The sequence below is a fragment of the Thalassophryne amazonica genome, chromosome 6, assembly GCF_902500255.1.
Source record: "Thalassophryne amazonica chromosome 6, fThaAma1.1, whole genome shotgun sequence".
Classification (NCBI taxonomy): domain Eukaryota; kingdom Metazoa; phylum Chordata; class Actinopteri; order Batrachoidiformes; family Batrachoididae; genus Thalassophryne; species Thalassophryne amazonica.
In genome coordinates, this window is record NC_047108.1 from 120,323,979 (window position 1) to 120,349,854 (window position 25,876).

Below are 25,876 nucleotides of genomic sequence, written 5' to 3' on the forward strand. Positions count from 1 at the left end.
GGCCAATCGGTTTTTTCAAAAGAGGAATGTCTAAGGAGTATTTCTGCCGAATTTGGTGCTTTTATCACCCTTTGCATGATTGCTTTAGTTATCTGCTGCACTAAATTCCCAGCAGAAGACTGCCCCTCCCTGAGCCTGGTTCTGTTGGAGGTTTCTTCCTGTTAAAAGGGAGTTTTTCCTTCCCACTGTCACCAAGTGCTTGCTCACAGGGGGTCATTTTGACCGTTGGGGTTTTTCTGTAATTATTGTATGGCTTTTGCCTTACAATATAAAGTGCCTTGGGGCAACTGTTTGTTGTGATTTGGCGCTATATAAATAAAATTGATTTGATTTAAATGTTATTATATAGAATTTTGAAAAAAAAAAAAAAAAAAGAAATTTCATCCATTTTAGAATAAGGCTGTAATATAAAATGTGAAAAAAGTGAAGTGCTGTGCATACTTTCCGGATGCACCGTATACACTAGCTGCTACTGGCACCTGTGGCTCCAAACACTTCAAGGAAATATCTAAGATGAGTCATTGTATAGAAACCTGAGAGGTTAGTGGTAAAAAAAGAGAAAAAAAAAAGCAGTGTTTCATGCAATAAGTTGTCATTAATAAAGCAGCAACTGAGAGAGACAGCATGAAAATAACATGCTAAAAACAATACGGTTTTGAATGTTATGGATGAATATCTGAAATGAGTGTGATATTTGGAAAGTCCTTAGTTTTGTAACATTATTTTGTGCAATTAGTCCATGGGCCAGGCAGGGTACTGGTACCACTTAAGGGCAGTAAACAACACTTACAATCCAGCCTCATGACCTACACAAAAAATATGATGACAGCTGAACCAGGTGGGGTACATTTAGAATCCTTCAGTCATATTGAAAGGTTCTGCTATGTTAAATTAAATATTAAATTATTTTATTTTATTTTTATTTTATTTTTCTAAAATCTGCTATGGTTAGTTATCAAGATACAGGGTAACGCAAGTCATAGAATCCAATGGTCAGTGATCTGATTTAACCATTCCTTTGGAGACCAAGCATTCAACACAGTCAAAGCCATTCCAATTATTCTATTCCTAACACTATTAGCTCAACTAACAATTTAATTTAACACATGAACCCAAGCAGACAAACCATTTAAAGAGCACAGGCGCTGGGTATGAAAATGACAGCAGTGTTTGATAGAAACTAGCACTGACACTTGTGCCACACTATGTAGGTGTAAAACAGGACCTGGACTGTAATATCACATATAATGAATATGCATCTTAATCTACAGTAAAGCGGGTTATTAGTTGGATCCCTAACTACTACTTTAATGCTTCTTTTGTGATAATACAATGGGAAAGTTACATCGTCGCATTCTCCCACACAGATTAGAAGTGGTCTCAAATTGACTACGCAAAGCAAATGACGAGGTTTCTGCACAATGAGCATGATGAGTTTTACATATTAACCTAAAACATTTCTCCCAAACACAAAACTTTAGGTACATGTTAATCTATTTGAAGGTGAGATTGCAAAGCAACATACTGTATTTGAGTAGTGTGCAGTGTAATTCAAAACTCTGCAACAGAAAGCAAAGAATCAAAGTTGTAGCGCTTCAGGGTTTTTTTTTTTACTCTAGTTATACAAATGTAGCTGTATGTTCAATCTTTTCACCCAAAGTAAAAAACAAAAAAACAAAAACTGCAGTTAGCTACTAGACGTGAACTTCAAAGTGTCCAGCATTTCTTCTATTAAATGTAGAAGAAAATAAAATCAGAACTATAAATAAATATAGGTGAGTTGTTTATATCCTCCTGAGAACCAGCGTGGAAAAGCATCTTTCAGTTTACCTTTGCGGTCCAATACAGAGGACATAATGAATGGGGGATCTCAGCAAGATATACAACTATTAAAAAAAACAAACAAACACGCACACAAGGATCACGAGCGGCATCTTGAGAAAAAATGATTCTTGTACCTAATTCCACATACACAGCACAGTTTGGACATTACTGCTCAGATTCTGACCTTCGGTATCTTGCTCTTCGTGGACCCATGGGTTTGTGAGTTGCCACAGCAGCAGCGAAGCTCAGCAGACAACAGAAGGAGGTGATGCTGATTTTGGCCACTTCCAATGGTCCTGATGTACCAGTCCAGTATTTCTCAGCCAAATAGAGACACATGATAAGGAACCACAGGACAGAAACCACAGCATCAATTCTCCTCAACCTGGAAAAGCACAAGTGCCACTTTACATACAGTGGAGAAAAGTCTCACGTCTACTCAAGGAAAACACAAGGAGGATGATTAGTTACCTGACGGGTCCTGCTAAGAAGATTGCAGTGATACAGGTCAGCAGGCCAACAGAGACCACAGCGAGCTGGTTTTCCTTTCCGTACTCCACCAGCACCACGGCCTTTTCCACAGCTATGTCTGGAAGCAGCAGGAGAAGATTGTCCCAAAGAGGCAGAGCGTCACCGCTTTTGTTGTCGTTGTTGTTGGACTCATTGTAAGGTTTAGGTTTGGGAGGGATCACGCCACCACTTAAGTGGGTAGTGCATTCGGCGAAGCAGCCTGGTCTGCCTTTCCATAGAAAATTGTAGCAAGCAGGAAAGCACAGGTGAGGAAGACAAGGACACGTAACAGCACAACCCCCATGGGAGAGGCGGCAGAGTGTGTGCTCTGTCAGAAGAAAAGACAGTTTTATTGTCAATCCTCACTTTTCAACAACATACAGAAATGGATAAACTACACAAAACTTTACCTTCATCTACATACCGCACAAAATCATCTCATATTTTTCAAGGTGGCTCAAAGTACAAGGCATCCAATTTTTACAGAGGGCATGGAATGACATATTACAAGATATCAAGAATTAACCACGAGTTTGCACAGAGTTAAGAAGAGTTGCCCCAGCCTTTCCTTGTGCCATGCTGAGCTTGAGTTAACCAAAGTACTCAATAGTTCCACCGAGTTCGGAGAGACAAAGATGAAGACTATGAAGGAAACCTGTCCTTTCCCAAAACCTCAGTATTTTTCCCCTCACCACTACCAAGTGGTGTCCCTGCATGAGCGGACCTTGATACCGAAAATAACTAGAGGAAAGCTGGGTATAGAAATCAAAGAGCACAAAGTTGTAGGTTGGCCTCTTATAGAGCCAAACTCAAGCAGGTGTTAAGGTCTAGCTTGTGCTTCCTGAGAGTCCTCAATAAGCACAAGCTAGACTCCAACCTGCTGCTGACCTTCTACCAAGCATCCACCCAGAGCCTGCTGACATACTGCATCACAGCATGGTACGGCAGCTGTACTGCTGCAGACAGGGAGAGGCTCCAGAGAGTCATAAAGACAGCCCAAAGGATCATTGGCTGCCTCTCCCCTCCTTGATGGACATTTACAGCTCCCGCTGCCTTAGCAGAGCTCTAAACATCACTAAAGACAGCTCCCACCCTGGCTTTGAACTGTTTGACCTGATATCCTCAGGTAAGCGCTACAGGTGTATTAAGACCAGAACAAACAGACTCAAAAACAGTTTCTTTCCCAAAGCGGTAACCATCCTGAATTCCCACATGCACCGACGATAATGTGCAACATTCCATCCCATAATGTGCAATATTTATAATTTTTAATAATGTATATAATAACATACTTATTCTGCAATGTACATACCACCCAGGACCGTGTACCTTACCTTCTAATGTTTACATCGTATATATATTTTTTGATACATATTATTTGATATCGCTGCTTTTCTAATGTTTACATCATATATATATTTTTTGATACATATTATTTGATATCGCTGCTTTTCTTCTCACTTGCCTGCACTAATGACAATAAAAGGCATTCTATTCTATAAGTGCTACACGCCATTGTTAGACAACTTTCATGTCTGAATAATGCTATAACCCAACTTCTAACAAGTGATGCCCATCTGAACAGACACTGCACTGAAGCCATTTTAGAGTTACCAAGCTTTACTAAAACTAAAATTAGAAACATCTGATATCCACTGCTGCAAAACTGGTCTGTTAATGCTTGAATCACTCGTATACTGACTGCAGGTGTGTTTATATGTGTTGGCCCTGCGATAAACTGGCAGTCTGTCCAGGGTGTTCCTCGCCTCTCGCCCAGTGACCACTGGGCTCCAGTGGCCCTGTGACACTTAACTGCAATGAGTGGGTCTAGAGAATGAATGTCACCATCTCATTTAGTCAAAATCTATCTTGAGTTCTGTAGAACGCAAATAATGAACAATTACATTAAACTACTGTTATGAATCTGGAGTTGAATGACAAACTCTTGCTAATATAACAGTTAATTACCATCTTGTAGTTGGTTAGAAATCTTACAACTCTCCTCCAAAATACTTTTATCATCTGATGCAGTGTCTGTCTGAACATAAAAATTGTACAAGTGTAGTGCCTGCTTGCAGTTTGTAATTGCACTGACCTTTACAAAGGCTTTGTCAGAGTCCCTGCTGCGGCGAAGTTGATGGTTTAAGAGTACAGTCCTCAACTGACGGTTTTGATATTTGATGTAGTACTCCACTGCGGTCTGACATGGCCTGCATAACTTGTAGGTCTGTTCAAGGTGATGCTTGTAGGATTCAATTTCCTCATCGTAGTTCTCCTGCAACAACAACAAAATGCAACCAAGACTACAGAGTTACATCAACACTATGCATGTGCTGTGGGAGAGTAAAGCACGTACATCATCTCTGGGGATAAATGAGGCCAACTGCTTGATTTTTGCAGACTGGTTGTTGTTGCACTTTCTGCACAGCAGCATCTGACAGTTGACCCACTGCAGCGTCTTGGGTGTTTCAGATGTGGGTAAACTTCCAGACACTCCATGGTTCAGATGCTCCATGTACTGAGCTGGGATGGGCTTGTTGTAATCACCATTCTGAAATCAAGATCATAAAAATAAATAAATAAATAAAAAATAAAAATATATAAAAAAGTCATGAAAAGAAAATAACAGCAAAATCCAGAGTCACTTCAGGCTACTGAATATAAACACATTTGTAAAATACTTATATGTACCTCCTGGAAACCATTGTACTGCTCACAGTTGGGGCAGTCCCAGCAGTTCCTGTTCCCATAGGGTACCACTGTGTTCCGATTGCAGAACCAGCAGTTCACACTGGCATGCGTGGGCTTCTTTCTGAAAAGGACAGTTTGTTTTCTTACAATAACACATAAAAACAATAATTCTAGAACCAAGTGCTAATGAAATGGACACCAAATAGCACACAAAAGGAAGTAATTCAGTAAGTCATTCATTCATTCAATCACAGGCACCACGATCACTGTCAAATCTTCCTAAATTTAGCACACAGCCAAAGATAAAATAATTTAATATGCATAACTTCTGGAATGCATAACTAGGGTAGTCATTGTAGAAATGCTCTAGCAACTACTTTATAGTTTCTGATTCATATACCAAGCTTTTTATAGACTTATAAAACATTCAGAAAATAAGACGACGAAGAAGAGGAGAACGTTTCCACAAACAGCGGGAGAAGAAGAAAACTAGAAGGGTGGAAATGAGAGTAGGGCTGTCACAATTATTACAATATTCGTCAATCGCGATTATTTTTCATATTCGCGATTACCGTGAATTATTTATTTTATCCACAAAGCATAAAACGACTCAATCTGACGTCATTGTGCTGTAGCCTCGCTCTCGTCTTAAGGCGGGACAATAACCAGGAGGCTGACGGACGATTAAAACAGTGGCCATCTTCTTCAAAAGCCGTCTAAAATGCGGAGCTGTCGGTGTGTGTGTCTGTGTGCGCGTGCGGAGTTAATAGGCTGCAGACTGCGAGGGAGGGGGTGGGTGAGGGAGATTGCTGAATGCAGGCGCGACACGTTCAGTGCGCAGCGAGCGCGGAGCAGAGAGAGGATTTTAACCGAGTGAACATGTTAACAAAATGAAAATGTGGAGCTGCCTTTACTTCTCTCTGAACTTTCTCTAAAGTGTGATTCTGCCGTTACCATCCTTTCACACCATGTGGCGTCGTATGCTGAATTTATGAGATCATGAGATGAAATAAACGGTCAAATATCTTTAAAAACATATTTAAAAAATGAGAATATATGAATGAACTGAGCACACAAAAAAAAAAAAAACCTGACATGGAGAAGCTGTGGTGATGTTCAGATGCACAGATCACAAAAAGCAGGTGAGAACTCTGAACTTAACAGCTGTTACTTTCCAAAGGTATTTATTTGTTCAATATGGGCTTAATGCAGTGTTTAAGCACAAAACGTGACTGATGAGGAGAAACAATTTCAGAAATGCAACAGAAAACCACAATTCAGAAAAAGTTGGACTGTATGTAAAATGAAGATAAAAATAAAAATGTTGCACCATTCCCAGTTTCTCCACTCACAGAAGCCAAACGTTCTTCCAGAGTTGTGTAATTATACTACAATAGTAGAATATAAAGAAGGGAAAAAAAAGAAAAAAAAATAGACAATATATTCGTCAATCGCAATTATTGTTTGACAATTAATCGTCTCCAGAATTCCTAATCGTGACAGCCCTAAATGAGAGTGGGGACTTCGAATGTTGGTAGTATGACTGGTAAAGGGAGAGAGCTGGCTGATATGATGGAGAGGAGAAAGGTAGACATATTGTGTGTGCAAGAGACCAAGTGGAAGGAAAGTAAGAGCAGGAGCATCGGCGGTGGGTACAAGTTGTTGTACCATGGTGAGGACAGGAAGAGAAATGGTGTTGGGGTCATTTTAAAGGAAGAGTTATGTTAAAAGTGTGTTGGAGGTTAAGCAAGTGTCTGACAGGGTGATGAGTGTGAAGTTGGAAATTGAAGGGGTGATGATGAATATCATCAGTGCATATGCCCCACAGGTAGGTTGTGAGATGAAGAAGAAAGATTTCTGGAGTGTGTTAGATGAGGTGGTGGAGAGTGTGCCCAAGCATGAAAGAGTGGTGATAGGAGCAGACTTCAATGGCTACCATGTTGGTGAAGGGAACAGAGGTGATGAAGAAGTAATGGGTAGATATGGTATCAAGGATAGGAATGGGGAAGGACAGATGATAGTTGATTTTGCAAAAAGGATGGAAATGGCTGTGGTGAACACATACTTTAAGAAAAGGGAGGAGCACAGGGTAACATATAAGAGTGGAGGAAGGTGTACACAGGTGGACTACATTCTTTATAAGAGATGCAAGCTAAAAGAAATCAGAGACTGTAAGGTGGTGGCAGGAGAGAGTATTGTTAGACAGCATAGGATGGTTGTTTGTAGGATGAATTTAGAGGTAAAGAAGAAGAATGTGAAAGCTCAACAAAGGATCAGATGGTGGAAGCTGAAGGAGGAAGACTGTTGTGTGAAATTTAGCGAGCAGGTGAGAAGCACTGGTTGGAGGGGGAAGCAATTTTGGACAACTGGAAAAGTACTGCAGATGTGGTGAGGGAGACGGCTAGGACAGTACCGGGTATGACATCTGGACAGTGGAAGGAAGACAAGGAGACTTGGTGGTGGAATGAAGAGGTCCAGGAAAGCACAAGGAGAAAGAGGTTGGCGAAAAAGTTTTGGGATAGTCGGAGAGATGAAGAAAGTAGACGGGAGTACAAGGAGATGCGGTGTAAGGCGAAAAGAGAAGTGGCAAAAGCGAAGGAAAAGGCATATTGCGAGCTGTACAAGAAGTTGAATAGTAAAGAAGGAGAAAAGGACTTGTACCGATTGGCCATACAAAGGGACAGAGCTGGAAAGGATGTGCAGCAGGTTAGGGTGGTAAAAGATGTAGATGGTAATGTGCTGACAAGTGAGGAGTGTGTGTTGAGAAGATGGAATGAATATTTTTAAGAGCTGATGAATAAAGAAAATGAGCAAGAGAAAAGGCTGGATGATGTGGTGAGAGTAAATCAGGAAGTACAAGAGATTAGTAAGGAAGAAGTGAGGAATGCTATGAAGAGGATGAAGAGTCAATCAATCAATCAATTTTATTTATATAGCGCCAAATCACAACAAACAGTTGCCCCAAGGCGCTTTATATTGTAAGGCAAGGCCATACAATAATTACGTAAAAACCCCAACAGTCAAAATGACCCCCTGTGAGCAAGCACTTGGCGACAGTGGGAAGGAAAAACTCCCTTTTAACAGGAAGAAACCTCCAGTAGAACCAGGCTCAGGGAGGGGCAGTCTTCTGCTGGGACTGGTTGGGGCTGAGGGAGAGAACCAGGAAAAAGACATGCTGTGGAGGGGAGCAGAGATCAATCACTAATGATTAAATGCAGAGTGGTGCATACAGAGCAAAAAGAGAAAGAAACACTCAGTGCATCATGGGAACCCCCCAGCAGTCTAAGTCTATAGCAGCATAACTAAAGGATGGTTCAGGGTCACCTGATCCAGCCCTAACTACACTCAACAAAAATATAAACGCAACACTTTTGGTTTTGCTCCCATTTTGTATGAGATGAACTCAAAGATCTAAAACTTTTTCCACATACACAATATCACCATTTCTCTCAAATATTGTTCACAAACCAGTCTAAATCTGTGATAGTGAGCACTTCTCCTTTGCTGAGATAATCCATCCCACCTCACAGGTGTGCCATACCAAGATGCTGATTAGACACCATGATTAGTGCACAGGTGTGCCTTAGACTGCCCACAATAAAAGGCCACTCTGAAAGGTGCAGTTTTATCACACAGCACAATGCCACAGATGTCGCAAGATTTGAGGGAGCGTGCAATTGGCATGCTGACAGCAGGAATGTCAACCAGAGCTGTTGCTCGTGTATTGAATGTTCATGTCTCTACCATAAGCCATCTCCAAAGTTGTTTCAGAGAATTTGGCAGTACATCCAACCAGCCTCACAACCGCAGACCACGTGTAACCACACCAGCCCAGGACCTCCACATCCAGCATGTTCACCTCCAAGATCGTCTGAGACCAGCCACTCGGACAGCTGCTGAAACAATCGGTTTGCATAACCAAAGAATTTCTGCACAAACTGTCAGAAACCGTCTCAGGGAAGCTCATCTGCATGCTCGTCGTCCTCATCGGGGTCTCGACCTGACTCCAGTTCGTCGTCGTAACCGACTTGAGTGGGCAAATGCTCACTTTCGCTGGCATTTGGCACGTTGGAGAGGTGTCTCTTCACGGATGATGCGAAGGAGATGTGTTGCACTGCATGAGGCAAATGGTAGTCACACCAGATACTGACTGGTATCCCCCCCAATAAAACAAAACTGCACCTTTCAGAGTGGCCTTTTATTGTGGGCAGTCTAAGGCACACCTGTGCACTAATCATGGTGTCTAATCAGCATCTTGATATGGCACACCTGTGAGGTGGGATGGATTATCTCAGCAAAGGAGAAGTGCTCACTATCACAGATTTTGACTGGTTTGTGAACAATATTTGAGGGAAATGGTGATATTGTGTATGTGGAAAAAGTTTTAGATCTTTGAGTTCATCTCATACAAAATGGGAGCAAAACCAAAAGTGTTGCGTTTATTTTTGTTGAGTATATAAGCTTTAGCAAAAAGGAAAGTTTTAAGCCTAATCTTAAAAGTAGAGAAGGTGTCTGTCTCCCTGATCTGAATTGGGAGCTGGTTCCACAGGAGAGGAGCCTGAAAGCTGAAGGCTCTGCCTCCCATTCTACTCTTACAAACCCTAGGAACTACAAGTAAGCCTGCAGTCTGAGAGCGAAGCGAAGTAGTATGAGGTCCCAAAGATAAGATGGGACCTGATTATTCAAAACCTTATAAGTAAGAAGAAGAATTTTAAATTCTATTCTAGAATTAACAGGACGCCAATGAAGACAGGCCAATATGGGTGAGATATGCTCTCTCCTTCTTCCCGTTAGTACTCTAGCTGCAGCATTTGAATTAACTGAAGGCTTTTCAGGGAACTTTTAGGACAACCTGATAATAATGAATTACAATAGTTCAGCCTAGAGGAAATAAATGCATGAATTAGTTTTTCAGCATCACTCTGAGACAAGACCTTTCTAATTTTAGAGATATTGCGTAAATGCAAAAAAGCAGTCCTACATATTGTTTAATATGCACTTTGAATGACATATGCTGATCAAAAATGACTCCAAGATTTCTCACAGTATTACTAGAGGTCAGGGTAATCCAGAGTAAGGATCTGGTTAGACACCATGTTTCTAAGATTTGTGGGGCCAAGTACAATAACTTCAGTTTTATCTGAGTTTAAAAGCAGGAAATTAGAGGTCATCCATGTCTTTATGTCTGTAAGACAATCCTGCAGTTTTGCTAATTGTGTGTGTCCTCTGGCTTCATGGATAGATAAAGCTGGGTATCATCTGCGTAACAATGAAATTTAAGCAATGCCGTCTAATAATACTGCCTAAGGGAAGCATGTATAAATGAATAAAATTGGTCCTAGCACAGAACCTTGTGGAACTCCATAATTAACCTTAGTCTGTGAAGAAGATTCCCCATTTACATGAACAAATTGTAATCTATTAGATAAATATGATTCAAACCACTGCAGCGCAGTGCCTTTAATACCTATGGCATGCTCTAATCTCTGTAATAAAATTTTATGGTCAACAGTATCAAAAGCAGCACTGAGGTCTAACAGAACAAGCACAGAGATGAGTCCACTGTCTGAGGCCAAAAGAAGATCATTTGTAACCTTCACTAATGCTGTTTCTGTACTATGATGAATTCTAAAACCTGACTGAAACTCTTCAAATAGACCATTCCTCTGCTATGATCAGTTAGCTGTTTTACAACTACCCTTTCAAGAATTTTGAGAGAAAAGGAAGGTTGGAGATTGGCCTATAATTAGCTAAGATAGCGGTCAGGTGATGGCTTTTTAAGTAATGGTTTAATTACTGCCACCTTAAAAGCCTGTGGTACATAGCCAACTAATAAAGATAGCTTGATCATATTTAAGATCGAAGCATTAAATAATGCTAGGGCTTCCTTGAGCAGCCTGGTAGGAATGGGGTCTAATAGACATGTTGATGGTTTGGATGAAGTAACTAATGAAATAACTCAGAACAATCTGAGAGAAAGCGTCTAACCAAATGCCGGCATCACTGAAAGCAGCCAAAGATAACGATACGTCTTTGGGATGGTTATGAGTAATTTTTCTCTAATAGTTAAAATTTTATTAGCAAAGAAAGTCATGAAGTCATCATAGTTAAAGTTAAAGGAATACTCGACTCAATAGAGCTCTGACTCTTTGTCAGCCTGGCTACAGTGCTGAAAAGAAACCTGGGGTTGTTCTTATTTTCTTCAATTAGTGATGAGTAGTAAGATGTCCTAGCTTTACGGAGGGCTTTTTATAGAGCAACAGACTCTTTTTCCAGGCTAAGTGAAGATCTTCTAAATTAGTGAGCCACCTTTCCTCTCCAACTTACGGGTTATCTGCTTTAAGCTGCGAGTTTGTGAGTTATACCACGGAGTCAGGCACTGCTGATTTAAAGCTCTCTTTTTCAGAGGAGCTACAGCATCCAAAGTTGTCTTCAATGAGGATGTAAAAACTATGATGAGATACTCTATCTCACTTACAGAGTTTAGGTAGCTACTTGCACTGTGTTGGTATATGGCATTAGAGAACATAAAGAAGGAATCATATCCGTAAACCTAGTTACAGCGCTTCTGAAATACTTCTAGCCCACTGCTGGGTAGTCCATCAGAGTAAATGTAAATGTTATTAAGAAATGATCAGACAGAAGGGAGTTTTCGGGAATACTGTTAAGTCTTCAATTTCCATACCATAAGTCAGAACAAGATCTAAGATATGATTAAAGTGGTGGGTGGACTCATTTACATTTTGAGCAAAGCCAATTGAGTCTAATAATAGATTAAATGCAGTGTTGAGGCTGTCATTCTCAGCATCTGTGTGGATGTTAAAATCGCCCACTATAATTATCTTATCTGAGCTAAGCACTAAGTCAGACAAAGGTCGTGAAATTCACAGAGAAACTCACAGTAACGACCAGGTGGACGATAGATAATAACAAATAAAACTGTTTTTGGGACTTCCAATTTGGATGGACGAGTCAAGCTTTCAAATGAATTAAAGCTCTGTCTGGGTTTTGATTAATTAATAAGCTGGAATGGAAGATTGCTGCTAATCCTCCGCCTCGGCCGTGCTACGAGCATTCCGGCAGTTAGTGTGACTCGGGGGTTGTTGACCTCATTTAAACTAACATATTCATCTGCTGTAACCAGGTTTCTGTAAGGCAGAATAAATCAATATGTTGATCAATTATATATCATTTACTAACAGGGACTTAGAAGAGAGAGACCTAATGTTTAATAGACCACATTTAACTGTTTAGTCTGTGGTGCAGTTGAAGGTGCTATATTATTTTTTCTTTTTGAATTTTTATGCTTTAAATAGATTTTATGCTTGGTTATTGGTGGTCTGGGAGCAGGTACCGTCTCACGGGGATGGGGTAATGAGGGGATGGCAGGGGGAGAGAAGCTGCAGAGAGGTGTCTAAGACTACAACTCTGCTTCCTGGTCCCACCCTGGATAGTCACAGTTTGGAGGATTTAAGAAAATTGGCCAGATTCTAGAAATGAGAGCTGCTCCATCCAAAGTGGGATGGATGCCATCTCTCCTAACAAGACCAGGTTTTTCCCCAGAAGCTTTGCCAATTATCTATGAAGCCCACCTCATTTTGGACACCACTCAGATAGCCAGCATTCAAGGAGAACATGCGGCTAAACATGTCACTCCCGGTCCGATGGGGGAGGGGCCCAGAGAAAACTACAGAGTCCTACATTCTTTTTGCAAAGTTACACAACCGATTCAATGTTGATTTTAGTGACCTCCGATTGGCGTAACCGGGTGTCATTACTGCCGACGTGAATTACAATCTTACCAAATTTACGCTTAGCCTTAGCCAGCAGTTTCAAATTTCCTTCAATGTCGCCTGCTCTGGCCCCCGGAAGACAATTGACTATGGTTGCTGGTGTCGCTAACTTCACATTCTCAAAACAGAGTCGCCAATAACCAGAGTTTGATCCTCGGCGGGTGTGTCGTCGAGTGGGGAAAAACGGTTAGAAATGTGAACGTGGTTGGCGGATGTACCGGGGCTTCTGTTTAGAACTACGCTTCCTCCTCACAATCACCCAGTCGGTCTGCTTTCCCGGCTGCTCGGGATCTGCCAGAGGGAAACTAATGGCGGCTAAGCTACCTTGGTCCGCATCGACTACAGGGGCCTGGCTAGCTGTAGAATTTTCCACGGTGCGGAGCCGAGTCTCCAATTCGCCCAGCCTGGCCTCCAAAGCTACGAATAAGCTACACTTATTACAAGTACCATTACTGCTAAAGGAGACCGAGGAATAACTAAACATTTCACACCCAGAGCAGAAAAGTGCGGGAGAGACAGGAGAAGCCGCCATGCTAAACCGGCTAAGAGCTAGTAGCTGCGCTAAGCTAGCAGATTCCTAAAGACACACAAAGTGAATAATGTGTAAATAATTTAGAGGTGATTCAGCAGAGGGAGTGCTTTAGTTAAGGCACATGAAGATTACACTGTGAAGCAAATCGTTATGTAGGTAACTAGATCAATCTAACTGCGCAGATTAAACAGCTAACAGATACAGCAAAACACCGCTGTGCTCCGGAACAGGAAGTGATACAATACCGCAGTGAGAGCCAACCACCAGTAGAGGCAAGCAAGAGCCCTTGCTTGAGTGGAAAAGGCAGTTGGTCCAGATTGACATTCCAGTGGAGGCATGGAAATGTCTAGGAGAGATGGCAGTAGAGTTTCTAACCAGATTGTTTAATAAAATCTTGGAAAGTGAGAGGATGCCTGAGGAGTGGAGACGAAGTGTGCTTGGTTCCTATTTTCAAGAACAAGGGTGATGTGCAGAGCTGCAGTAAACTACAGAGGCATAAAGTTGATCAGCCACAGCATGAAGTTATGGGAAAGAGTAGTAGAAGCTATGCTTAGAAAACAGGTGAAGATCTGTGAGCAACAATATGGTTTCATGCCGAGAAAGAGCACTACAGATGCAATGTTTGCTCTGAGAATACTGTTGGAGAAGTACAGAGAAGGCCAGAAAGAGTTACATTGTGTGTTTGTGGACTTAGAAAAAGCTTATGATAGGGTCCAAGAGAGAGCTGTGGTATTGTATGAGGAAGTCTGGAGTGGCAGAGAAGTATGTTAGGGTAGTGCGTGACAGCGGTGAGATGCGCAGTCGGAATGACAGACCATTCAAGGTGGAGGTGGGATTGCCCCAAGGATCAGCTCTGAGTCCTTTCTTGTTTGCAGTGGTTTATGGACAGGTTGACGGATGAGATCAGACAGGAGTACCCCATGGACTATGATGTTTGCAGATGACATTGTGATCTGTAGTGAGAGTAGAGAGCAAGTTGAGGTCTAGTCTGGAGAGGTGGAGATATGCTTGAAGAGAAGGGGAATGAAAGTCAGTAGAAGCAAGACTGAGTACATGTGTGTGAATGGGAGGGAGCCAGTGGAATAGTTGCAGTTTACAAGGAGTAGAAGTGGTGAAGAAGTAGATGAGTTAAATATTTGGGGTCAACTGTTCAAAGTAATGGAGAGTGTGGTAGAGAGGTGAAGAAGAGAGTGGAGTGGGTGGAGAAAGGTGGCAGGAGTGATTTGCGGACCGAAGAATATCAGCAAGAGTGAAGGGGAAAGTTTACAAGACAGTAGTGAGACCAACTATGTTGTAAGGGCTTAGAGACGGTGGCACTAACAAAAAAGATAGGAGGCAGAGCTGGAGGTGCAGAGCTGAAGATGTTGAGATTCTCTTTGGGAGTAACAAGAATGGACAAGATTAGGAATGAACATATCAGAGGGACAGCTCAGGTGGGACGGTTTGGAGACAAAGTCAGAGAGGCGCGATTGAGATGGTTTGGACATGTGCAGAGGGAGGGACCCAGGGTATATAGGGAGAAGGATGCTGAGGATGGAGCCACCAGGCAGGAGGAAAAAGAGGGAGGCCAAAGAGGAGGTTTATGGATGTGTTGAAGGAGGACATGCAGGTGGCTGGTGTGACAGTGGAAGATACAGAGGACAGGGTGAGATGGAAACGATTGATCTGTTGTGGCAACCCTAACGGGAACAGCCGAAAGACAAAGAAAAAGAAGAAGAAAATAAAAATACTCACTGTAACTTCCCAAAATCAAGATTTTGAATTCAAACTGTTTGGTTTGACCAGAATCTAAGTGAGTCCGTTTATAATCAGAGAAAACCGAATAACAGGCACAGAAAAATGCCCTTTTTGGACAGAAAAATAAATTTAATTTTATGTTACTGAATATTTATTTTATGCTTCACTTTCCCCCCTACAGTTACACTGCCAATTACCAAATTTGTTTATTTTCTACAGCCGCACGGAACAGCACGATGGATTAGTGGTTAACACTGTTGGGATCGATTCCCACCTGTGACCTTTTTTGTGTGGAGTTTGCATGTTTTCCCCGTGTTTGTGTTGGGTTTCCTCCAAGCGCTCTGGTTCCCGCTCACATCTAAAGGCATGCAGGTTAAGTGAATTGGGAACTTGGTCTCACTGTAAAAGAGATCTTGATCTAAATGGGACTAACCTAGGTAAATAAATAATTTAAATGGTATTCATCTCAAATGTTCAAAATAACAAACATACTATAACAAATACCACAGTGAATGTTTGGCATATTTACGTGATCAACTTTGATCCAATGGATTTATTTTTGAAATTCATTATGTACTTAAAAAGCAAAATGTAAAGATTATTTCTATTGTGGTCATTAAATTACAAACTAACAAATAAAAAAGAAACAGAAAATACACTAAGACGAATTAAACAATGGATGAATAATTCGATCTGGTATCCGAATTTATTTTGATAATCTGAGGTTGCAATATTTTTTTTTCCATTTATTGTACACTTTATATATCGCTAATATATATATATATATATTATATATACTCAACAAAAATATAAACGCAACACTTTTGGTTTTGCTCCCATTTTGTATGAGATGAACTCAAAGATCTAAAACTTTTTCCACATACACAATATCACCATTTCCCTCAAATATTGTTCACAAACCAGTCGAAATCTGTGATAGTGAGCACTTGTCCTTTGCTGAGATAATCCATCCCACCTCACAGGTGTGCCATACCAAGATGCTGGATTACACACCATGATTAGTGCACAGGTGTGCCTTAGACTGCCACAATAAAAGGCCACTCTGAAAGGGCAGTTTTGTTTTATTGGGGGGGATACCAGTCAGTATCTGGTGTGACCACCATTTGCCTCATGCAGTGCAACACATCTCCTTCGCATCATCCGTGAAGAGAACACCTCTCCAACGTGCCAAACGCCAGCGAATGTGAGCATTTGCCCACTCAAGTTGGTTACGACGACGAACTGGAGTCAGGTCGAGAACCCCGATGAGGACGAGGAGCCTGCAGATGAGCTTCCCTGAGACGGTTTCTGACAGTTTGTGCAGAAATTCTTTGGTTATGCAACCGATTGTTCCAGCAGCTGTCCAAGTGGCTGGTCTCAGATGATCTTGGAGGTGAACATGCTGGATGTGGAGGTCCTGGGCTGGTGTGGTTACACGTGGTCTGCAGTTGTGAGGCTGGTTGGATGTACTGCCAAATTCTCTGAAACGCCTTTGGAGACGGCTTATGGTAGAGAAATGAACATTCAATACACGAGCAACAGCTCTGGTTGACATTCCTGCTGTCAGCATGCCAATTGCACGCTCCCTCAAATCTTGCGACATCTGTGGCATTGTGCTGTGTGATAAAAACTGCACCTTTCAGAGTGGCCTTTTATTGTGGGCAGTCTAAGGCACACCTGTGCACTAATCATGGTGTCTAATCAGCATCTTGGTATGGCACACCTGTGAGGTGGGATGGATTATCTCAGCAAAGGAGAAGTGCTCACTATCACAGATTTAGACTGGTTTGTGAACAATATTTGAGGGAAATGGTGATATTGTGTATGTGGAAAAGTTTTAGATCTGAGTTCATCTCATACAAAATGGGAGCAAAACCAAAAGTGTTGCGTTTATATTTTTGTTGAGTATATATATATATATATATATATATATATATATATATATATATATATATATATATATATATATATATGTGTGTGTGTGTGTATAAAATGTACTGATTTGTTGAACTGTTGAACCACTGGTTTGTTAGTCTTCTTAGTTAGTTGAACTTATCTTTATTAAGCTCCTACTATTAGCAAACGAAATAGCAAAGCTAGCTTCTCGATTTACAATTAGCGTTGACAAACGAGCATTTTATTTGGCAAAAAAAAAAAAAAAAAAAAATTAAACGACGGTTAACCAGTCGTAGAAGGTGAGCGGTGATTATTAAGTTAAACGCTTTGCTAACTTACCTGGTGGCTATCTTATAAATCAGGGCTCCGCCGGCGACAAACGCAGTAGCACCGACTCCACTGTACAGTAACTCGGGATAATCTAACAGAAGCCGATTAAAAGTCTCCATTTCCATCAAAATGAGCGGTTAGTAAACTGATTAAAATGGATTAAATGTAGTGTTTGTTTATTTTGTCGTAGTAGTAATAATAATGCTAAAGAAGGCGCGTGCACGCAGAAGAAGCGGGCTTTTGTTCACGCCCATAGAAAACCGGATCCGGAAACACGAAAAGGCGGCAGCGGCGGGCCACTGTCAAGTTAGACAAATTTACAGCAGCGTTAACAGGAACACAGAAAATCAACTTTTGTTAATTTTATTTTCCTCCCAAATAAAGTGCAAATATATACTCACTGGGGTATTGCCAGGTTGTTATCTAATTGGTTGTTCATCAACAGGTTACACTCTAGTTGTAACATTACAAATAACCCATTTGGTAATTTTCCAGTCATTCCCACATGAATATTCTGTTAAATACCAAAAAACACTGAAGGAATATTGTTTAAAATGAATAGAAAACAGAAAAAAGAAGTGATTTAGCTTTATTCAATCACTTTATACAAAAATAGTAAGTATATGGTAAGTACATGGTCACCACCCCTGCCCACTTTATAATGAAAATGACTGGAATGTTTTTGTTGGAAGTTGGTTTTGTGCAAACTAAATATTTTTAAATATTTCTCCATTTGCCTAAATTATAGCATTTGTCTCTTCAAACATGCATATTCATACTCTAATTTGTAGCTTTTACAATTTCATTGATCTTTAAAAACATGCAACATATGCCTTATCACTGTAAATCCTAATGTTCAAATTACCTAAAAAGATTAAGTAGTGTAAACTCAAACAAAACATTCTACTTACTTAAACATTTCAGGTTTGTGTAACATGGTCTTGCTTTTTGAGTAAATTAAACACAATTTTTGATTGACTTGAACTTAAACTGTTTAGTGAGGATGGTTGCCAAGTGGTTAGTGTGCTTGGTTTTGATGCAGAAGGTTCATGGTTCAAATCCCACCCCTGCCACCTTCATCCATATAGTTGTGTCAGAAAGGGTATCTGGAGTAAAACGTGTACTAATTTAACCCTGAGTGAAAAACAAGGAACTTAATGAACACTTTAACTGTAATCATGAAGTACAAGTGGCCTTAATGAAACTTATAAGTACTGGGAAGAATAGATTGTTAAGTTTAACTCAAAAATGTTGAGGCAATTGATTGCCTCAACATAATAATAATAATACAGAATAATTAATAATAATAAAATACCAAGTAGTACTGCTACTACTACTACTACTACTAATAATAATCTCAATCAGGGAGGCTATACAATTCAAAAAACAGCAATTTATTTTAACAAACATAATCAAGTCGACATTCAGAACTGAATGATAAAATTGATCAGTGCCATACTGTCAGAAACTGTTGCATAGCAGCTCAGAAGATGATACAGAAAATAAATACAATTTCAAATGTGTTCAAAAACAAGATAAAGTTTTCATTTTTCTTTTTTTTCAAACTCGTTTTCTAATAAAAAAAAAAGTGGCAACAGGAAAAATGAAAGAGAAAAGATAAGAAAAAAGATTTTAAAAATTCATACTGAATTTGTGCAAAACAAAAAAGGGAACAAAAAATAAAATAAAATAAAAATCTGAAGCTAAGTGCATCGAGTATACTGACGGAAGTTTCTTGGCACTTTGAACCGGAGCCTTAAACATGTCCAAAAATAATAATATAACATAAGTCACTTATCAAGCTGTTGAACTTTCACTCTTTGAACTAAAAGAAGAGAAACGCCTTCAGTGACTGAATGTATCGGCGGAAAACTGAGCCTCCGGCTGCCGGATGTTGGAGCTGAGCTGCGGGTAGCTGCAGGCCACAGACGCGGTGCCTCCGTCCGGGCTGAGCGGCTGGCTCACGCCGCCGTACGGACACCCGCTGTAAGGAACCAGCACGGGCGGCTGGCGGCTGTAGGCCGGGTGGTGGTGGAGGTGGCATGCGGGGTAATAGGAGCTCCCCGGGGGGTGTCCTCCGATCAGCTGCGGCGCGGCGTAGCTCCACGAGCCGCTGACGTACGGCTGCGCGTACGGTTTGTCCGGCAGGTGGTCCACCTGGTAGCCGGACAGGTGAAGCGCACTGGTGGAGCTGCAGAGTCTCCGCACTCTCTTCCGCCGTCGGTAGTTCCCCTTCTCAAACATGTCCTCAAACGCGGGGTCCAACATCCAGTAGCTGCCCTTTCGGTCCCCTCCGGCTTCTCTGGGCACTTTGACGAAGCACTCGTTCAGACTTAAATTGTGCCGGATGCTGTTCTTCCAGCCCTTCTGGTTGTCTAGGTAGTAGGGGAAGTTGGCGGTGATGTAGTCGTAGATCCCGCTCAGAGTTTCCCTGTTGTTGCAGCTGCTCTTGATGGCCATGGCGATCAGAGCCACGTAGGAGTAGGGCGGCTTCGGCGGCTGTGCGCCATCGCCGCGCGTGGACCCGCTGGAGTTGGAGCTGATGTCCAGCAGGCGCGCTCCCTGCTCGGCGGAGGGTTTGTCCTCTGCTTCCATGGCTCAGGTGTGTGTGTGCGAGCCGTCCTGGTGCGTCCTGCTGGGGGCAGAAATGCTGCGGATGATCTCTGTGACCGTGTCCGCAGGTGTGCGCACGCCTCCCACAGGTACAGAGCGCATCGCCTGCTTTCAACTCACCGCGTTTCTGAGGCTGTTTGGACCCCGGTGCGACCCGCACAAGTTCAAGCAGAGGTCACAGGACTGTACTTCAACATTACCAAAATGTTCCCACGGTGAAGGAGGACGATCAAAGCCTGTGAACCCCGCGTGTTTATACACTCTGAAGATAAAAAGTGATGCAGACTTTCACATATCTGTGAAGTGCGCATCTGCAACAGGATTTTAATCCAGCGCAGGCATATACGTGCAAAAAATAAAATAAAATAAATGATAATAATAATCCAATTAATTGGATGTAAAATAATGTAAAAGGGTTGCTACTTTTTGAATGAAAGATCAACAAATTAATTTAGAAAAGAAGTTAATATAGAAAATCTTTAAATACACTTTTGCGTGTATTTAAATTGTAATTGAATGTATAATTGAGTGTATACATTTTTTTTAGTTACTACAGTATGTCATCTTTTCTGAGGCAACTTGAGGTGTGTGCATATGAATATTTAAGCTTCACAGGCCACAAATTAGGAAATTAATTAAATTTCTTTCACCATTTCTCCATTTATGATTTACAGTCTTAATTCTGTTTGTTTGTCACCGAGATGACTCAAATTTGGATTTCATGAAACATGATGGAGGGCTGGAACATGGGACCAGTTAACTTAATTCATTGCTTTAATTTATTATTTTATGAAAAATATTGGTAGCTCTTGTTTTTATTAATCTGATTTGATTAATAAAAACAAGCATAATTCAAAGTGTTTGTTTGACACTGTAGCATTTCTCATTCATGGACAGCCACCTGTTAGTGGTTCTCCCTTTTCAGCACAGGACTTCCTGGAATATTTCGAGAAGAAAATAGAAGATATTAGGTCAAGCATTTCTCAGCAGGCCTTGGTCCAGACACTGCACCCTGCTATTGAGGCGGGTGCTACCAATGCCAAGACATCTTGTAAACCAGCAAGAAGTCCAGTTGCTGTAATAAGCTTCTTTAAATTATTCTGTAATTATTATTGCAGCATTTTTATTAAAGGCGTATGGCTTTTTGGTTTTTAAGATTTAAGTCATAAAAATAATTTTCTTTGTCACCACTGTAATTTTATTTCTTAACATTTAAATAAGGGAATCATAATATGATAATGCAAATATGATCAAAATTCTCACTGTCTGGAAACAATTTAGAATTTTGACCCCTGATGGGTAGAAATTGAAGCGATCAGATGCCATGACCTACATTTGGTAGTGATATCAGATCACGTGGGGAATCGGAGTAAAGAATGTCAGCGTGACATCAGTTGGCTGTTTGCTTGAACAAAGTAAACCAAGATGGTGGAAAATGCTCCGAAGCAGCTAATTTCTGTATAAATGTAATATATTTGGCATATATTTTATAAATTTTAGCCCGAAACAAACACTTCTAAATCTAAAAATGCTGTTTTTTGTAATCAGATAACAACGCTGAACTGATTTAGAAAACATCACCTCTCAAACGTGCATCAAAAAAGTGGGTCAGGTCACAGGTCATTTCAAAACCTCACACATGCTTCTTCCTGCAGTTGCGTTATAACGAAAAGACAATATTTGCCATGGAATTCCCCCCAGATAAATATGTTTTCTTCATTAAAATCAGCTGTAATTTTACAACATGTTACAAAAATAAATTGATTTCAATACAAACAGTATTTTGTCAGCTTTGTGAAATTTGAAAGGCCGTACAGCTTGAAAAAGCCATAATACTTCGATGAGGTTTAGAACACTAAAGTTAAAATTACAAAAAAAGTGAAATTTCATTTTTAGAATGTATGCGGAAAAGTAATTTGAAAATAATACATATATTGTACTACATTTCTGGGTGAAAAAGTCATCACCCAACACCACACCTGCTCCTAATTTCCATCGCCTATACAGCATAATTGAACCATGCCGCAGATGGTTAGCACTTAGCACTTTGAGATTCCGTGGAATGTAAAGTGCATTACAAATAAAATGTATTATGGTAGGCAGGTAGGTCTGTGATATTATATAAGCAAAACAAAAGTTGATTTTCAGATTGAGCTTGTACGTCAAAGTTCACCAGATTTGAATCAGTTTGTTCTGTCTATATGATCTTTTAACCTGAAGACATACAAAATGACAGCATTGATTGTTTTTTGAGTTATTGTGCTAATCTGGAGGGATGAACACATTCATGCCTAAACTGTTCCAAATCCTGAACATCACAAAGGAAGTGATTACACTGTAAATGCTAACATACAAATTAATTATAAGTTAACCTCAGTTTTCATCAACCTGAACACTCATTTTAAACAGGTAAGTAGTACTTTGTGATTGGAAGACATGCTTTACCTGATATATCCCATTTAAGCCAAATTAGAAAAATACATTTTTTGTACCCACTGTCCTTTGGGGCGTTATTTCAGACATGTGCAGATCTGCCTCATTTACTTTGCGCATTCCCACCCGCACACGTCCATGGTAAGCCCATGTTTGGACAACCAGTACTCTCTCTCCGGAGTACTGGAAAGGGAGTACTGTCCGGAATTAGTTTGGTTTATAAATCAAAACCATAAGTCAAAACTGCTTTGCTTTTAATGTCTTCTGTGACATGTCAGTACTGTTCCATGTTGAACATGTTGAGCGCTCAAAGACAGAAGCTCTGACTCATTGATTGTGTTGGGTTTGTGATTGCCTTTGTTTTATACTCAAAGGCATTTGCGGTGTTTAAACGAAAAACTGGCTTGTGACAGTGTACCGGAGTCAATACTAAAAGTTAGTGGTTAGCTCTAGCTTCCGCTGCATCTTCAAGAAAATTAAGTTGACCTGAATATGATGAATGAGTAAAACTAAAGAGAATTAAGCTGTCACTTGAGTACTGGATGCTCACAGTAAATGTGTTACTGTCATCTAATTTATTTCTGCACTGCAAACTCAAAATAAATGAGTTACTATAATCTAGGTTTTTAAGTTTATTTGAGTACTGCTAAATCAAATTGAACAAGTTACTATTATCCAATTATTTAAATTACAGTAATGTGAGTACTGCACACTCACAATATTTTTCAATTTTCAATTTATTTTCATTTATATAGCGCCAAATCACAACAGAGTTGCCTCAAGGTGCTTCACACAAGTAAGGTCTAATGTTACCAACCCCTAGAGCAACAGTGGTAAGGAAAAACTCCCTCTGAGGAAGAAACCTCAAGCAGACCAGACTCAAAGGGGTGACCCTCTGCTTGGGCCATGATACAGACATAAATTACAGAACAATTCACAGAAACAATTCACAAAACGACTATACAGGAAATGCTGTTGGTGCACAGGACAGGAGGGTTTCCAGCACAAATACAATTCCCATCTCTGGATGGAGCGGCACCTTAAACAGAGAAAAAACAGAATCAAGCACCAGAAAGACAAGAAATACAGGATAATTTGTCAGCATTAAACAACAAGAAAAAAATAATAGTCCAGCAGTTAAGGGATAGAATCGTGCACTTTTTTACAAAAGCACCAAACTTTGTCCAGGGACTCTTTAGGTTATATTAAGTCATGTCAAAGCGGGAGACGTTGTGTGGGCCGCCAGAAGAGGAGGTACTGCTGGCCCACCACCAGAGGGCGCCCTGCCTGAAGTGCGGGCTTCAGGCACGAGAGGGCGCTGTCGCCACGGACACAGCCGGGGGTGACAGCTGTCACTCATTATCTCATGACAGCTGTCATCCATCTACACTTCATCATTCCACCCCATAAAAACCGGACGTCATCTCCACCTCGTTGCCGAGATATCATCTACCTGTGAAGGTAATATTCTCAGCCTTAACACTAAACTGTGTCTTAGTCTGAACTTTTTGCAGCCGCTTTTCTGTGGTGTTCCTTATCTGAGAGATTGGCGTTTGGTGTGATCAGCGACGGCTTCGCTTCACACCCCAACCAAATAAGTGGTTAGACAGGAGCTGCACGAGTGTGTATTGGAGGTGGAGGTGGAATTCCCACCATTGTTGTTTCTGGGTGTGCACGCACCCACATCTGACTGTTTTTGCTCCTCGCCAGCAGTACCAGATCCGACACTCAGAGATGGTGGCCACATGGGGACTCGGAACTTGGCGGCTCCAGTATTCTCCAGGTTTGGTGGCGGAGGAGATCGTGTGGTTCCGGTTCTTCTCAGGACAGACGTCTTCTATCCTCGAGCCTGCCCACACCTCACCTTTGTGGATTGACTGTTTGCTCAAATTCTGTAATCCTCTGTGTTTTTGTTGTGCTCTTTCACAACAGTAAAGTGTTGATATTTGACTCTTTCATTGTCCGATCATTTATGCCCGTGTGGGTCCGTGTCACTACACTTTCCCATCAGACATTTGATTTTAGCCCTGTATCTTGTTTTTTTAAAAGGCTGTTTGCATGGTTATAATACAGTGTATATTTTGCTATTCACATGACAATACGATCATATGGTTATTATGTAGGGGGCCAGTTAGTTATAGAAGTAACTGTTATAGAACTACAGTGTTCTTAAATTGTAACATTAATTTACCATTATTTTTTAAGAGTGTAAACTATGTTTAAGTGCATTTGTAGCATACTTTCTTTTTCTATGCACGTAAACAGCTTTCAGTCACTTTAAGTAAATTAAATATAGAGTCATGATTTTATGTTATGGAAGATATAGCATAAGGTAAACTGAGTGTTTTAACCCCTTAACGCCTATTGTCGCATATATGCTACAATATATGACTCAAATATGCAACATACCAAATTGACCAGTATGCCTTTTGTCACAAATTTGCAACATACCATTATTATTATTATAAAATTATGACATAAATTATTACCAAAATACCAAAATTACTATTTATTTTTTGTGCAAAAGTGTAATTAATAATCTCAACATTATTTATCATCTACTTAAAGGCAAAAACACACACAAAACATTTTTTTATATACAGCTATATAAATTCAGGCATTAAGTTAAATTGTAAACTAAATGGTTATGGCCATAAAAACAAAATTGATTTCTTGTAATTAATAAAAAAGCATTTCTTTCCGTTCAAACACTGTTGTTATTTTAGAGTGTAAATATGTTAGAGTGCATGAGTAACATCTTTCCTTTGCCCTATGCTCGCAAACAGCTATATTGCATAGGTATATTGATATTCACAATGAGTTAGACAATATTTAGTCACTTTCCCTAGATTAATGCTTTTTCTAAGAGTGTAAGCACACTGAAGTACATTCGAAGCATCCCTACTTAGCCTTAATACATTTTTCATAACCCATCCATCCATCCATCCATCCATCCATCCATCCATCCATCCATCCATCCATCCATCCATCCATCCATCCATTTTCTTTCGCTTTATCCGGAGTCGGGTCGCGGGGGCAGCAGCTCAAGCAAAGCCGCCCAGACCTCCCGATCCACACACACCTCCCACAGCTCCTCCTTCCCAAGACAGCTGAGAGATGTAGTCCCTCCAGCGTGTCCTGGGTCTTCCCCGGGGCCTCCTCCCAATGGGACGTGCCCGGAACACCTCTCCAGCGAGACGTCCAGGGGGCATCCGGAAAAGATGCCTGAGCCACCTCAACTGACTCCTTTCGATGTGGAGGAGCAGCGGCTCGACTCCGAGCTCCTCTCGAGTGACCGAGCTCCTCACCTTATCTCTAAGGGAGCGCCCAGCCACCCTGCGGAGGAAATTCATCTCGGCCGCTTGTACTCGCGATCTCGTTCTTTCGGTCATGAGCCAAATCTCATGACCATAGGTGAGGATCGGAACGTAGATCAATCGGTAAATTGAGAGCTTTGCCCCCCGACTCAGCTCTCTCTTCACCACGATGGTCCGATACAGCGACCGCATCACTGCAG

General features: G+C 40.9%; 2 protein-coding genes across 2 annotated transcripts; both read right to left on the reverse strand.

Annotated features, from left to right (window-relative positions):
- Positions 1–1,913: 1,913 nt before the first annotated feature.
- LOC117513005 (transmembrane protein 201-like) lies at positions 1,914–17,564 on the reverse strand. The gene is given in 7 exon segments (XM_034173280.1): positions 1,914–2,209; positions 2,296–2,536; positions 2,539–2,662; positions 4,430–4,609; positions 4,691–4,885; positions 5,026–5,146; positions 17,323–17,564. Coding segments are annotated over 7 exon segments (1,197 nt in total). The 5' UTR covers positions 17,439–17,564; the 3' UTR covers positions 1,914–1,989.
- Positions 17,565–18,686: 1,122 nt separating this feature from the next.
- LOC117511730 (forkhead box protein E1-like) lies at positions 18,687–20,183 on the reverse strand. The gene has a single exon (XM_034171639.1). It carries the CDS (start codon positions 19,906–19,908, stop codon positions 19,159–19,161), a length of 750 nt encoding a protein of 249 aa, XP_034027530.1. The 5' UTR covers positions 19,909–20,183; the 3' UTR covers positions 18,687–19,158.
- Positions 20,184–25,876: the final 5,693 nt, after the last annotated feature.

What these genes read in the sequence shown, in the direction of transcription:
- LOC117511730 (XM_034171639.1), bottom strand. Translation starts at nt 19,908, where the DNA reads ATGGAAGCAGAGGACAAACCCTCCGCCGAGCAGGGAGCGCGCCTGCTG.